This window comes from Haliotis asinina, chromosome 6 (assembly GCF_037392515.1).
Source record: "Haliotis asinina isolate JCU_RB_2024 chromosome 6, JCU_Hal_asi_v2, whole genome shotgun sequence".
Classification (NCBI taxonomy): Eukaryota; Metazoa; Mollusca; class Gastropoda; order Lepetellida; family Haliotidae; genus Haliotis; species Haliotis asinina.
In genome coordinates this window covers 23,720,594-23,738,039 of record NC_090285.1, presented here as the reverse complement: position 1 = coordinate 23,738,039, position 17,446 = coordinate 23,720,594, and the positions used below count along the sequence as shown (strand labels likewise).

General features: G+C 39.9%; 1 protein-coding gene across 1 annotated transcript in view; it reads right to left on the bottom strand.

The window, feature by feature from the left end:
* Positions 1 to 356: 356 nt before the first annotated feature.
* LOC137287757 (uncharacterized) overlaps positions 357 to 17,446 on the bottom strand; it is a 29,383-nt gene continuing 12,293 nt past the window's right edge. The window contains exons 4-6 of the mRNA XM_067820147.1: positions 1,426 to 1,545; positions 836 to 987; positions 357 to 455 (exon numbers count right to left, since the gene is read on the bottom strand). Of these exons, the coding sequence (XP_067676248.1) occupies positions 357 to 455; positions 836 to 987; positions 1,426 to 1,545 (371 nt within the window). The remainder of the gene's footprint in view (positions 456 to 835; positions 988 to 1,425; positions 1,546 to 17,446) is intronic.

Sequence of the window (17,446 nt, the reverse complement as noted above, 5' to 3'; positions counted from 1 at the left end):
CTCCCCCTCCCTCCTGGGTCCACGTCTGTCCATGGAGTTCTTCTCGGCAGTCGTCACTGCCTCTGGGGAACTTCATGGTCCATTTCTGCCCCCAGGATGATGATGTCCATGGTGCTGAGAGCAAAGAAAATGAGAAGTTTAATGTTTGAAATAACTGATGTTAATTGATGTCTACTTGCCTTTGTGGTCCTCTGTCAGCTTTATCCACTTCTCTCCATAGAGTTCTTCTCGGCAGTCGTCACTGCCTCTGGGGGACTTCATGTTCCATTTCTGCCCCCAGGATGATGATGTCCATGGTGCTGTGAGCAAAGATAATGAGAAGTTTAATGTTTGAAATAACTGATGTTAATTGATGTCTACTTGCCTTTGTGGTCCTCTGTCAGCTTCATCCACTTCTGTAAATGGAGTTCTTCTCGGCAGTCGTCACTGCCTCTGGGGGACTTCATGGTCCATTTCTGCCCCCAGGATGATGATGGCCATGGTGCTGAGAGCAAAGATAATGAAAAGTTTAATGTTCTAAATAACTGATGTTAATTGATTTCTACTTGCCTTTGTGGTACTCTGTCAGCTTCGTGACAGTGGTCCTTCGTCCCTCCCTCCTGGGTCCACTTCACGGTCCATTTTTGCCGCCAGGATGATGATGTCCATGGTCCTAATTGTAGATATGAAGAATAAATTCATGTTTGAAATCATTGATATTGATTACATAGGTAGTGAATGCCAAAACTATATGTATATACATGTATACAGAATTATGGGAAAATTTGTATCCTGAAATGCATGTTGTAACGGGCACATGACGTCATGGTGAACATGAAAAGATTGAAACACTTGCCTCCCTGGTCCTCTGTCGGCTTCGTGGCACTCGTCCTCCCTCCCTCCCTCCCTCCGGGGTCCACTGCTGTCCATGGAGTTCTTCTCGACAGTCATCACTGCCTCTTGGGGACTTCATGGTCCATTTCTGCCCCCAGGATGATGATGTCCATCCTGCTGAGGGCAAAACAAATGAGAAGCTTGATGTTGGAAATGACTGATGTTAATTGATGTCTACTTGCCTTTGTGGTCCTCTGTCAGCTTCGTCCACTTCTCTCCATGGAGTTCTCCTCGGCAGTCGTCACTGCATCTGGTGGACTTCATGGTCCATTTCTACCCCCATGATGATGATGTCCATGGTGCTGAGAGCAAAGATGATGAGAAGTTTAATGTTTGAAATAACTGATGTTAATTGATGTCTACATGCCTTTGTGGTCCTCTGTCAGCTTCGTCCACTTCTGTCCATGGAGCTCTTCTCGGCAGTCGTCACTGCCTCTGGGGGACTTCATGTTCCATTTCTGCCCCCAAGATGATGATGTAAATGGTTCTGAAAGCAAAGATAATGAAAAGTTTCATGTTTAAAATAACTGATGTTAATTTATATCTACTTGCCTTTGTGGTCCTCTGTCAGCTTCGTCCACTTCTGTCCATGCAGTTCTTCTCGACAGTCATCACTGCCTCTTGGGGACTTCATTGTCCATTTCTGCCCCCAGGATGATGATGTCCATGGTGCTGAGGTCAAAACAAATGAGAAGCTTAATGTTTGAAATAACTGATGTTAATTGATGTCTACTTGCCTTTGTGGTCCTCTGTCAGCTTCTTCCACTTCTGTCCATGGAGTTCTTCTCGGCAGTCGTCACTGCCTCTGGGGGACTTCATGGTCCATTTCTGCCCCCAGGATGATGATGGCCATGGTGCTGTGAGCAAAGATAATGAGAAGTTTAATGTTTCCAATAACTGATCTTAATTGATGTCTACTTGTCTTTGTGGTCCTCTGTCAGCTTCGTGGCAGTGGTCCTTCGTCCCTCCCTTCTGGGTCCCCCTCACGGTCCGTTTTTGCCCCCAGGAAAATGATGTCCATGGTCCTAATTGTAGATATAAAGAATAAATTCATATTTGAAATCATTGATATTCATTACATAGGTAATGAATGCCAAAAGTGTGTGCATACATGTATTTAGAATTTTTTGAAAATTTGTATCCTGAAATGCATGTTGTAACGGGCACATGACGTCATGGTGAACATGAAAAGATTGAAACACTTGCCTCCCTGGTACTCTGTCGCCTTCGTGGCACTCGTCCTCCCTCCCGGCCTCCTCCTGGGTCCACTTCTGTCCATGGAGTTCTTCTCGGCAGTCGTCACTGCCTCTGGGGGACTTCATGGTCCATTTCTCCCCCAGGATGATGATGTCCATGGTGCTGTGAGCAAAGAAAATGAGAAGTTTAATGTTTGAAATAACTGATGTTAATTGATGTCTACTTTCCTTTGTGGTCCTGTGTCAGCTTCATCCACTTCTGTAAATGGAGTTCTTCTCGGCAGTCGTCACTGCCTCTGGGGGACTTCATGGTCCATTTCTGCCCCCAGGATGATGATGGCCATGGTGCTGAGAGCAAAGATAATGAAAAGTTAAATGTTTGAAGTAACTGATGTTAATTGATGTCTACTTGCCTTTGTGGTCCTCTGTCAGCTTCGTGGCAGTGGTCCTTCGTCCCTCGCTCCTGGGTCCACTTCACGGTCCATTTTTGCCCCCAGGATGATGATGTCCATGGTCCTACTTGTAGATATAAAGAATAAATTCATGTTTGAAGTCATTGATATTGATTAGATAGGTAGTGAATGCCAAAACTATATGTATATACATGTATACAGAATTATGGGAAAAATTTTTATTCTGAAATGCATGTTGTAACGGGCACATGACGTCATGGTGAACATGAAAAGATTGAAACACTTGCCTCCCTGGTCCTCTGTCGGCTTCGTGGCACTCGTCCTCCCTCCCTCCCTCCCTCCTGGGTTCACTTCTGTCCATGGAGTTCTTCTCGGCAGTCGTCACTGCCTCTGGGGGACTTCATGTTCCATTTCTGCCCCCAGGATGATGATGTCCATGGTGCTGAAAGCAAAGATAATGAGAAGTTTAATGTTTCAAATTACTGATGTTAATTGATGTCTACTTGCCTTTGTGGTCCTCTGTCAGCTTCGTCCACTTCCGTCCATGCAGTTCTTCTCGGCAGTCGTCACTGCCTCTGGGGGATTTCATGGTCCATTTCTGCCCCATGAAAAGATTGAAACACTTGCCTCCCTGGTCCTCTGTCGGCTTCGTGGCACTTGTCCTCCCTCCCTCCTGGTTTTGTCCATGGAGTGTCTAGTTGGTTGTCGTCACTGCCTCTGGGGAACTTCGTGGTCCATTTCTGCCCCCATGATGATGATGTCCACGGTCCTAATTGTATATATAAAGAATAAATTAATGTTTGAAATCATGAATTCTTACTATATAGGTAATGAATGGTAAAAGTATGTATATACATGTATGCGGAATTGTGGAAAAATCTGTGTCATGAAATGCACGTTGTAGCTGGCACATGATGTCAAAAGATTGAAACACTTGCCTCCCTGGTTCTCTGTCGGTTTCGTGGCACTTGTCCTCCATCACTCGGCACTTGGTTCACTTCTGTCCATGGAGCGTCTTGTTTTTAGGCGTCACTGCCTCTGGGGGACTTCATGGTTCATTTCTGCCCCCCGGATAATGATGTCCATGGTCCTAATAGAAAAGATAACTGGAACTGTAATGTTTAAAATCACTGACGCTCACTACATATATAATGAATGGCAAATGTATTTGTTTATGTCTGCACGGCGGTCCTACTCATATAGGTAAAGATCGTTTATATCGTTCATACTTATCACAGATGTTATGACTGCATGAATGTAGTTTTACGCTGCTGTTAGCAATATTACATGATTGCCACAATGGGGAACAACAACTATAAAATGATGTTAACAAAGATGTTAAATGCAAAACAAATATGTTGGGTTGTGAAAAACACGATTTAACCTGAATATCAACCTGAAATATTGCAATACTTTATCCGGTGGTGGCAGTACACTGCCCCCAAAGAGACCATATGGGACTTGTTGTGTCTGGGAACTATCTATTGAATGAATTAAGGGTGGGTAAACACTAAATCATGCCATCTCTATGACAGCATCATGCAGGGCATGCATGAGGAGGCCCTATCGACCTAACCGCCTAAACTACCAGTCAAAGGCTGTCAGCACTGGGGGCACAGAGTGTACCAACCCTAACTTGCTACAACAACCATCCTGACTGGACAGTCAGGCCCTAACACCGAACCTACTCCATAGTTTCATCGGCTGGGAGCTACGCGAAAAGCGGAGACACTGTAGAGCCACCATCAGACATGAACTCCTCCCATCGGTGTCTCGGAGAAGCAGTGTACTAAAGTCCGAGTAGAAGCGGGTGTGGAGGGACCAAAACCAAATCCAAAATGTGCCAGGGTCCCTGCGTCTGAAAGAAACGGGTCTTGGAATCACATTTTTAACGTATGTAGATTTGTTTAATAACAGTGTGTAAGTGTGGCTTCTGCCGTTTTATCAATTTTCCAATGGGTCGTCATTGACACAGTTTAGGAATGTAACTGGAATACTCATGTTCTCTCAATCACAAGCGAGTACTTGCGGGGTTCGGGGGATATATTTGTGTAAATGGTAGTCCAAATTTGTTCTAAGACATACATAATTCAATCATAAATATCATGGCACTGCACACACACAATGTAACCATGTTATTTATAACACTTAACAATTCATTTGTATATGCTTTACAAATCCCTTTAGATAAATCACATTACCCTTTATATAAAGAGCATGCACATAGATATATTACCTCCTCAAAGGGACGCAGGCTGGATTAACATACTATATAAGTTTATGATAAAACTTATGGAACACTAGCATGTACAGGTCTTTGAAGGGCATTTAGAAGTAAAATACATAAGAATGAAGATTTTACGGATATCAACTTCTTTACTATGAGAACACAACGTTTCGGAGTTAATGCTTAATGGGGTACAGAGCCATATTTACATGTACAGGTAAAACAATAACAAAGTAACAAGTGGATTGAATTAACGTAAGCTGGAAGCCAGTATAAACAAGCACTGATAGGAAGCTGACGGTTATGATAACAATGATGGAGGCCAATGGTATTACAGATGAAAGGATATGTATACATAACACGGAAAGGGGATAAGGACGATATACATGATTGGGGATAAACTATGGAAGTGAATGGTGATACATTACGCATGATTGGATGATGTTTACATAACGTTGTTATTGTTTTACCTGTACATATAAATATAGCTCTGTACCCCATTCTCAATCACCTGATGAAGGAGTAAGCATTAACTCCGAAACGTTGTGTTCTCATAATAAAGAAGTTGATATCCATAAAATCTTCATTCTTAGCATGTACAGATTATGTTATACACTTCCGGAAATACATACGTGATATATAAGATACTTCTAACCCGTTTACACATACAAAATGTACATTTATATCCTGTGCAATACACTTTGTCCATACCTCTATCAAGTACACGGGTAAGTTGAATAAACACTACCATACAACATAATACACTACTTACTAAAATGCTATATATATAGCAAGGCCTAAAATACATAATGGTCAACCTAAGATTCCAGATAAAGTAATACATGAACTTACCCTATGTTCCCTCGCGCTGAACATGTGCTCACTGGCAGAAGGGAGAAATAGTCTGCTGATGAGCCAAACGTTTCAAGTTTGACCTCACATGATTAAAACGATCACGTGACCCCAGAGAACAATAAAACCCCAATTACAGGCCAAGCCCGTGACTGCCCAAGTGACAATACCCAGGAACCTATATACAATAAAGAGGCTACACTATCCAAGTGCTAGAGTTGACACGGGTATTTAAGGAAATTAAATGTTACATGCTTAGGTTTATGTCATTAAATATTTTGGTTTAGGTTATTAATTTACTTCATATAAGTTTACTATGATGATGATGATGATGATGGTTTAAAATCTAACAATATACTACACACAAACATACTGCTACATGAATGCGAAAAGCATATGCTGGATTGTAAAAATAAACCTGTAACAGGATGTCCTGGTCGTCCGTTGCCCTCGGAATTTGTCACGTAGCCCTTCACACCTGGTTGAAAAAGTAAGTGCATGATTTGGAAAGCTATGGGTAGTTTTATGCTGTATGTGTTTCTCTGTGATCTCAAATGTCTTGCTAATCAGTATCCATACTCTGATAGTCAGACAAGAGCGTGAGAGGATGGAACAATGGTGACCAATCAGCCACCCGTGTACTCCTGAGACATGCAATTATCAATCAGACAATCAGTACACCAACTTCATCGTCCGCCAGTCATTATAAACACACTATATGTGAAGGGGAAAATAAGAAAAAGATGTTGTAGATTTGGACGGGAAGTGAACAATTTATGTACAGTCCATGCAACTAACCACGAACGCATACAACACAAAACCAGTAATAGTTCAAACTGTTTACTCAATGCTGTGTTCTGGAATGTTCAGTTTTCCAAAAATAAATCCACAGAAATAGCTGACATGCTTACTGAATATGACATTGATGTTTTATTCTTAACTGAAACTTAGCTTCAAGAGGCAGGGGATGAAGCAATATATAGCCGAAATGACACCACCAGGATTCCGTCATGTGCATGTCCTTCCAGAAGGAAGAGGAGATTGAGTCACGAGGACAGTCTTGTTGAGCGGATCAAACCAAAGGCATCCTTTTCCCCATTTGAAAACTTGGAAGCAACTTTTACATCCTTTGACATAACACTTAAGGTAGTCTATATACAGGCCGACACCTTCATCTAAAAATAAACTTTGTGTTTTGGCCCTGCATCCTACACAAGAACTATATATGTTTTACTAGTTTATGTTGCCAAATCGTTGATTGATGTTTATGTTTGTGAAAACAAAGCAAAGAACCAGACAGGTAACTCCATAAACTTTACGAATCATTTGTCTTGTTGGCTGTGTGGTCCATTCAACAAATAAACACCTTATAATATATACCTAGATATATACCCAGAACTGCTCTTGTTATGCTGAAGTGATTCTTTACCGTTCAGTAAAAAACAATAAGGAATCAGCCACAGATATGGGATCGTTTTCAGGAAACTGAATATAAAAGGAAATCGCCCTGAATGTTTCATGCCATGTTTACACATCGGAGAGTAACGCAGTTTATGTCATGTGACAGCTGACAAACCTTCCAAACTCTGTTTCTGTATCTTGGGAGACAGCCTAGTGGTTGGTACAGTGTGTAAAGCCCATTTCTGGTGATATTGCAGAAATTGCTTAAAACCGCTGTAAATCCATACTCACCTACTGCTAGACACATATTAGATGATCCCGCGCACTAAACGCATTTGTGACAAGAGAGGCGGTACAACGAATTGGGCGAGTACACGTGGCTGCTACAAGTAGCTTGACGATTGTGCACGTGCAATACATGCTAACCGTGACATGAAATCAACACCGCTACTGATTAACACCTGTCTCGCTACTGTTTTACACCTGTCTCAAGACTGTTAAACTGATTTCAGTTGTAGTAAAAAAATGTCTGTGCACGTGCAATACATGCTAACCGTGACATGAAATCAACACCGCTACTGATTAACACCTGTCTCGCTGCTGTGTAACGCCAGTCTCGCTACTGTTTTACACCTGTGTCAATACTGTGAAACAGATTTCAGTTGTAGTAAAAAATGTCCAAGTTAGGAAAACATGGGCAAATAGTTCATTCTCGGTCAAGGGAGATAGCATACAATGTTATCATGTATATGGACAAAAATTGTGCAACCAAAGCAGATTCTCTTTTACAAAGTAGCCTTGCTACTGGACTCTCGACGGCAACTTTGAAGCGCATTAAGGCAGAAGGTGGTAGGAGTGCGAGTGGACCTACATTTATCAGTCCCACCAAGTTACGCAAACCCAAAACTTGCAGTTACAAACTTGATGATTTCGACCGGTGTGCAGCCTGCAATTTGTACAAAGTTTATATGGCGTTAAAAAACACACACAACGATTTTGTTAAAAAAACCCAGGAAAATGTCATTTGCTTTGTGAAATGGATCGGTGGTCCTAAACATATTTGCTCAGTATATTGTGATGATTAAATTCGTTGGGATTGTACCTGCTCCCAAATCGAGTGTGCTATAACAATTCATGCGTGAAACGCACGGGGGAAATTAATTTCTCGATATTTATCAGACAACCTGTCTCCCTCTTGTTTCAAGTGGATCGTTCTGTGGGGCGTTCCCAAGTATGCAAATTGGGGTCATTTGTCAGGTTGTGGATCATCTTATATGTGTTTACCAGTACTTTCATCTGTTCAATCATACTATACGATTTAAATAACTAGGTGATGTTTTTCTAGTCAATACCTTAGTCAGTATTCCTTAGTCAAGTCTGAAGTTTGAAGGCCGAAAGTTGAGGCTAACACTATTTCTGGCGATTGGGGACAGGAATGTATGACAGTAGAGTGCTACTACAGTATACTAGGAAAGCAGGGATGAGTGATATTTTGAACCAATGTCAGTAGAGCCAGACTCGCCAATGATCAGGCCGTCGTTCCTTACCACTGCCCACCACGTAGAGAAGCCAGCGTCGTAGCAGCGGAGGGACAGGTTCTATCCTTTTCTGTTGACCACATCAGTCACATGTTTCACCTCAGATCGGCCTAACAACCGCCGGATCACTGAACTTGCCATGTTGGCTACATATATTCTCGCATGTACTCTCTCGATTGCAGAACAGATACTGCGCACGAATATGGTCAGTCTCGGGTGTAGATGGAGCAGAGAAGGCTGGGTCACACGTCAGAAACAGTGCTTCAATGAAACGTGTCTGCACTGTCTCTCAAGACGCCTGACATTGAAAGTATGTAAGCCTACGTTACTTATGTTGGTAATAGTTTGTTTTCTTCAAATTTTGGTTACGATTTAAGTTTTTTACGGAAACGTCCTCTTGGTTTTTAACATATTAATCAATGTTCGAATATTTCTTACTTTCCATTTCGGTATTGTTCGTCAGTCGAAAGTGAATGCTATCATTTCCTAAAATAGGATCTATATGATATACATACTTATTGTGCAAGGTTCAGTTGTTTTAAAAAGTGTAATTGAGGTTTAATATCTTGTCTATGAAGCCCTGAAATCGAAAACGAAAGTACTATTACATGTGTCTGGATGACGAAGAAAACCGCGTTGTAGTGGTTCGCCTTTCAGCATTCGTTTACAAGGCATGTACCTTTCTTGAAAGTGTTATGACATAGAGTAAAATGTGATGTTATGGGTAATTCTTTCCAGTTAGTACAAATTATTCAAATAGATCAGTTGTGTCTATAAATTAAAAGTGTTACGATACCGAAAATTGACGATACGATACATATTGCGATATCTTGGAAAGATATGCTTCGATTCGATGCACATCACGGTATGCAATCTTTAGTTATTTCCTTTCAAAATGTATATTTTATGTCAAGTAACCATGTAAATATTGACATAAAAGTCAATTTCTAGTGAAAAATAACAATTTGAAGGTTAAAGATACGCATCACGATACGAAAAAGTATCGATTCATTTATCGTTGGATAAAGTATCACTATTATCGATACTACGATATATCGTCAGAATAGCTCTCTTCCTTTAAAGCGGGCCACCCCAATCATTTGGTTATATTTGTATCAGGTAAATATCGAAAATGACATCGCAGACAATAATAAATACTTCGGCGTTAAATTCAGTAGATAAAAGAACCTTTTTAGATTAGCAATCAAATATTTATCATAGAGTGCCTCTGAAATCATATTTGTCTTTGAAGAAAATCTAGAAAAATCATAATGTACCTTTGGACTGTTTACTTCATTCACGCTTTTGACGTAATGATATGAAGGCCTCCGAATATAAGAACAAACTGACGAACAAAAGAAAGTACACAGGTTGTGTTTGTTAAAAAAAATAAAAAGTAATAAAAACTCTTGATGAAAGTTGAAGCACACTGCAATACACGCTTGTTTTATAAGCAGAATGACACTGTACCAATAAACAGCGATGTGGTAATGATCACTGTAGAAGGTTCCTACGATGTTGGAATGTGGAGGCCAATTCCACGCAGCCAATTCCACGCAGTGGTCGCTGGGCCCATATTCTACCAACACAACGCTGCAGCGTTCGAAATAATCGCCGACCCGGAGGCCTAGCGCCGATTGTTATTGCATCGGGCCGGCAGTTTGAAATATGTGCACGCCCTTGCAGCCCTCAGTATATTATCATTTTCTTCAAAAAGAGTCTTTTTCACTGACTTTGACAACCATCCACAAGTGAGTGAGTGAGTTAATATTTAATGTCACATCGGCATCATTGCAAAAATATCGTGACGAGAACGATTAATTATAAAAATACAAATAAATTAATAGCACATACATTGTAAAAACCTGTCAACGAAGGACAGTAAAACTAACCAGTATATCGCAGAGTAAAGCGTAACACTAGTGGTTAGACCTAAAACAATGTATCTATAGAGGACAATACAGTATAAAAATGAACTATAGGGTGCCCAGAACTGAAGATAGACCACCTTACTAAGGACCATGGGGACTTAAAGTACATTTGCTTCCTGCATGGACTCTAGTTGGATTTACATCATCCCTTCAGCTGTTAGCAATTTAGACAAATCTAGCCATACACTAAAAGAACTGTATTCTACGATTAAAAACCTGGAAAACTTAAATTTACATCAAATGTTTTGGCTTAAATACTTAAATACCCTCTCATGAGTACAATGTTTTTACAGTTCTTTAACCCCTTTTGAGGGTACAGCCACTGACGATTTGAGTTACTAATTTAATCTTTCAATCATAAAATACTTTATGTATTTACAATTCATTCAACAAATCTAATTCCTATGAAAATGCAATAATTAAACGAGGACTAACATTGCTAAAAAGATCCTTCATGGTTCGTGAATTGAAATACTGATCCCTTGTGATGGAATACTCAACACAGTCAAGCAGGATATGCTTGACTGTGATTCTTTCATCACACGGGATGCAGAACGGAGGATTCTCGCCTTTCAAATGATGGAATACTCAACACAGTCAAGCAGGATATGCTTGACAGTGATTCTTTCATCACACGGGATGCAGAACGGAGGATCACACGGGATGCAGAACGGAGGATTCTCGCCTTTCAAGTGATGGAATACTCAACACAGTCATGCAGGATATGCTTGACTGTGATTCTTTCATCACACGGGATGCAGAACGGAGGATCACACGGGATGCAGAACGGAGGATTCTCGCCTTTCAAGTGATGGAATACTCAACACAGTCAAGCAGGATATGCTTGACTGTGATTCTTTCATCACACGGGATGCAGAACGGAGGATCATGAGTATATCTCGTATGGCCAATACGACATCGCCGCAAAATGACCTCTTCAAATCTGGACTGACAACCTAAGTGGGTATACCCAATATAAGGTTTTATTGCATGTAATTTATTTCCACCCACTTGGGTGTCCCACTTCTTTTGCATCAGATCACGGATATACGATCTAATTGTAGCTTTATAATCAGAGTATGGAATAAGTGGTGTCACAGATTTGTTGAGTGCTGCCTTGGCAGCAAGATCAGCCATTGCGCTACCAGAAATGCCTACACGGCTTGGTAACCAACAAAACACGATGTCGCATTGACCAGTAGAAAGATCATTATACAATTCTATAATTTCTATTAAAAATCGACGTTTACATGGCAGGTTTTTAATAGCCTGGAGGCAAGAAAGAGAGTCTGAGTAGGTTATTAACTGTTTATGTCGAGGATGTCTTTCAGTATATTTAAGAGCCGTTAATATAGCGTTTGCTCCCGCTGTGAAAATGTTATGTTACCGGTTATCCGGTAATCTGAAAGATATTTTCTGGATCCAATGACAGTGGCACAAGCAACTGCGCCACCATCCTTGGACGTAAAAAAAGATTTGTATGTACTATAGTTAATTTTTAATTGACTGTATTCTTGTTTATATTGTAATTCACTTGTTTCCGTTTTTTAAACCTCGTCGGTGTCAACTTCGGGTCTAACTAGCTGCCAAGGAGGAGACGAAAGAAGACGGGAAGACGGGAAGGAGATATATTGGCTACCTCAGTGCCGCCAGCAGAAAGAAAAGGTTTCACTCTTACTCCCAGAGGCGAAACTAGAGAAGACTTTTTATCGTATAGATACTCATAAAGAGGAATAAAAGACAGTTAAATGCAGGATTGGCCTCATTAGAGTATATTTTTGTTATATGCTGTAAGGAGAGTTTTATACGTCGTTGAGTAAGAGATGGCTCATCGACCTCGACGTAAAGACGGTCAATAGGAGAGGTTCTAAATGACCCAAGACAAAGTCTTAGACCTTGATGGTGGATAGAATCAAGTATTTTGATGTTGCTTTTACAGGCTCCACCATAAACGGATGGAGCCATAATCAAGTGTCGAACGGATGAGAGATCTGTATAGGTAGAGTAGAGCACTGTGGTCTCCTCCCCACTTAGAACTGGAAAGAACTTTTAACAGATCAAGTGCTTTCAGGCATTTAGGTTTAAGGGATTTAATGTGGGGTAGAAAAGTTAGACGTGAGTCGAAAATAAGACCCAAGAACTTGGCCTCCTTTACTACTTTGATTGGAGTGCCATTTAACAATAATACTGGACCTTTATGCGGTTTATACTTTCTGCAGAAATGCAAACAATTTGTTTTTGTTATAGAAAATTTAAACTCATTTTCAAGTGACCATTTTTCAATTTTATTGAGACAAATTTATAATTGCCGCTCTATTGTATGCATATTTCCACCTCTACAAGAAACAATAAAATCATCCACAAATTGTGATCCATCTATTGAATCACTTACAACCTTAGACAGACTATTGATTTTAATCCTAAATAAAGTCACAGACAAAATACTGCCTTGTGCAACACCCTGATCTTGATGAAATTAGTCTGAGACGGTTGAAACCACACGTACTTGACGCTGTCTGTCAGTTAAAAAAATAGATATAAATTGAGGCAAGCGACCTCTCAACCCCAAAGTATGTAAATCTTTAAAAATACCACGCGTCCGAGTAGTATCATATGCTTTTTCAAAATAAAAAACGATTGATACTGCATGTTGTTTTCTAATGAAAGAATTTTTAACAAATGATTCCAAAAGAACCAAGTGGTCAGTTGTGCTTCGGTCTTTGTGCTTCGGTCTTTACGCAAACTACATTGTATCTCAGTGATCAGATTCTTGGTTTCCCCAAACCAAAATAAGCGATTATTTACCATTCGCTCCATGGTTTTGCAAACGCAACTAGTTAAGGAAATGGGTCGATAATTTGATGGATCTGTATGATCCCTGCCAGGCATTGCAGTAGGAACAAATATGGCTTTTCGCCATGAAGGGGGAAAATGTTGCGTTATCCAAATATGGTAAAAATGCCAAGTAACGTTTCGAGACAGGATTCAGGCAAGTGTTTTAAGAGTTGGTAATGGGTATCATCAGGTCCTGTTGCAGTATCGTGAGCCTGTGATAGCGCAGCATGAAGTTCATGTAATGAAAATGCCTCATTATAATCTTCATAATTATTAGAATCAAGATTCGCTGTTTTCTTTTCTTGGTGTGTTTGGCTGGAATTTTGGATGATAATTTGAGGAGGACGAATGTTTAGCCAAAGTTTCACCCAACTTGTTTGCAGTATCAGATTTTTCAGTTAGTATGTTATTAGCATTTTTGAGATGCCGAATACTACTGCATTTGGAACCCTTGCCTTTAAATTTTTGCATCATATTCCATACCCTTGACGTAGGAGTACGGGAATTTATTTTGGAAACGTTCTTTTCCACGTATGACGTTCAATGTGTTGAAACGTTCGTTGAGCCTTAACGTAGCTGATTTTTACATTATATAAGTTATGTACAGTAGGATGAAGGCGACAATATTTCTTGGCTTTCTTCCTCTTTTTCCTAGCCTGTTTGCATTCATGATTAAGCCATGGTTTACGGGTGTGCAGCTTTACAGAGGACTTATACAGGAATATTTTCATCAGCTATATGTTCTAATTTGTCCGAGAACATTTTAACTGGATCAGGTACGTACATCCATGAAAAGGTCTGACTTAAGCTCCTCAATGCAGGTGGCCTGCAATAAGGACCAAATGGACTTTGAAAAAATCCATCTTGTTACAGGCGGATCATGGGAAGGGTTAATTGCTGTAAGTACTGTTGGGAAATGGTCACTGCCACAAAGATCATTATGAACTGACCATTCAAATTCATTATAAACGTTTGAATCAGTGAGTGACAGGTCTAAGGAAGAATATGTTCCCGTTGCAGGATGTAAATATGTGTCAGAGCCATCACTGAATGTACTTAAACTCCTCAAGAACTTTTCCTTTACTGTGGGTATCAGGACTTACCCCATAGTGGGTTATGTCCATTGAAATCACCAATTATGATACAGGATTTTGGTAATTGGTCAAATAAATCTAAATATAAATAAATAAATAAATAAATAGATCAGTCTGGTGAAGAATGGCAGAAGGAGAGATATACAAGGAACAAAGAGTAAGGGTTATATGTAAAGTAAGAGGAACAGCAGCAGCCTGAAGATTGGTTTTAACAGGAACAGGTCTATGAATAATACCATCTCTCACCAGTATGGAAGATCCACCAGTTATTATGTCACCAGGGGGGTGAAAAAGAATGATAAGAATTTACGCTATTCAAACTTTTGTTTCAAGTACGTTTCTTGAAAACTAAATGCTGACGGTGTAAAGTTCTGTGCTAGTAATTGTACTTCATTAAAATTGGTCCTAAGTCCTCTGCAATTCCACTGGATTAAGGAGTTATTGTTCATTTAATAGCAGGGGGTAGTACTGGGGACAGACTTTTCCCCTTTCGAGGCGAACTACTGCTATTTCGCGCATGGGGATGAGAAGAGGCGTCCAGTAGAAATTATGCGCCATGCAAAGCCTTAGTGTGCTACGTCAATTCTACTAGATATCATGGTTGCATCATAAGAAATGATGAAAGTTATCAAGCTAAAGTTATCAATGATAATGGATATAAACTGGAACAATATGCTGATGATACTGAACTGTTTCTTGATGGGGCTGAAGAGACATTGTGTTCTGCTACTGACAACCTTTTACAAATTATCAGGTTTGAAAATTTAGAAGATTTAGATAAATTGAAAGCCATCTGGATTGGATCAAAAGCTAGATCTATTGATCAGTCCGAGACGTAACGTGTACGCGAGACGGTGCGCTCCGCGGTACTAACTGAAGCGCTTCCCGCTAATTGATTCAATCACCGTGGAACCACCTCGACTGCGTGTGAATACGATGCAGGGTAATTAAAGCGTCCCGTAAAATCCCCAAGGGTGGTGGGGTACTTGACTGTCGTGAATGAACAGGTTTTTCGATCTCGGATGCCACGCTTTCGTCATTTGCACTCAGTGGATTACAACGTGCAGAATACAAGTTGTTTGTCCGACAAAATATGCACAATCATCCTAGGTTGATGCATACTGGACCTCTCTATTTTTCGATTTTTTTCGGCACGTGAAAACATCGGGAAAGCAGAAATACCACGCCCAGGTTCGGCTGTTTACGTAAGCAAATCAATTCATCGCTCATGAAAAGGTGATTTATTTCATTTGAATGTATAACTGGTGGAAATGTTAACGTATTTACCTTTCAGAAAGTTACGGAATGTTTTGAAACTAATACGACCCTACCGCATCTTGCATCTTGCATCTTGCATGAATCAAAACTTAGCCAACTTCGTCAAAAGTAATCCTGCGAAAACTATTAAAGGTCACATATACTCTAATAGGGTACAAGTGCAAAATCACGTGCTGACATCGTTATAAATGAAACCCCGTCATTAACACTGCTCAATTCGGTCTTTAATTACCTTAAATCGACCTTTTTCTCAACAGTGCACAATTCTCAGCCGCAAACGACATTTCAACTAATCAGAGCGGCGCGTCTCCGTGACGTAATAGTGGGTATAGAAATGAGGGTCTGTGCAGTATTCATCTACATTTCAGGGGTGAAACTATTTCGTTTTCAGGTTTGTACAAACCTGAAGTTGCGAAAGCTGTTGCGAAAAATGAAAGCTCACAATCTACTATCATTCAGTTGCCTAGTTTTCTAGTTACAACCCTTGTTTTCATAGACGATTCTGTCAAAATCACTTGGTGTCGCTAGGTTGTAATCCGTGTTAGGTGGTATAAACCTACACGTTATTTGTCATCATTCACTTGATGCTCAGTTAATGAATTTATAACAGGTATAATTAGTGATAACGCCACTTAGATTACCCGACAAAGGCCCCCATTTGGCATTTCTTTCGTCTGGATCGATCAAAGGATTAACCGATAACACGCTCATTGATTAATTAGTTTTATGGGGATTTAAATGGGGGATTTGTCAAAAGGTTGTGCTTATGTATGTATATTTACTAATCTATACTGAATACACTATATCGTGTCTCTGTCTATGTACAACAACACTTTTCTTTCAAAGGATTAACCGTCAATACATTGATTGATTGCTCATTATTGGCTAACTAAATAACTTTTTAAAAAGAATGACGCACATTATGCAAATTATTTGCTAGGTGTGCTATCTTGGGTAACCAATGAAACTATACAGCACTATGAAAAACCTGAAACGATACATCACGTTTTCACATCACTTGTTTTTGTGGATACTGATAGATACATTCCTCGAAGAAGGTATTAGCCTGACATTGCTCCTTTAACTTTAATTCTAATATTTGCATTTTTGTTTTTAATAAGTTGTCGTAGCTTTCAACAGAATCATTGTTTTCGTCGTTAAGTGTAATGATGCAGACGACATACACTAGGGCGTGCGAGCGAATTATGATTCATATGGGAAAAGTATGAAATGTCTACATATTACATTCCTGTTATACATTCGCACATAGCTTCTTTTTATTAAGTTTCAAAATTCATATAAGTATGATTATATAGTAATTGGGATTATGAGACCAAGTATAAAGACGTATATTGACAAGTGTCTACATACTGGTGAGGGAACGTTACAAACCAAGAAAATTTAGCATGTGAAGAAATTTATCGCGCAGTGTTTTCACTTCGACCCCGACCTCGCTTAGTTTATCTTACAGGCTGTGTCATGCAAACTCCTTTTGGTAATGCTTCAAATACATATGCTACGTCTTCATGTTTTGATTGTTGCATTCTCAGAAAGCTATTGTTTATTGTTTGATAGTTGCACGCTTTTCTCCTCACGACTGCTTTTTATAAGTTACTTGTATCCCGGAGCGGTATTAACATAAGCAATATATTGCTTGTTTACCGATCCAATTCCCCTTCTGGAAATAAATATGTTTAAACCATATGGCGGCATTTCAAACAAAGACCTATGGGTGCTCAGTTATTTTCTAAATTCTATTGTAAACATGTCACTAGTCTGCGTACCCTTCATAGTTTTAGAAAAACAGT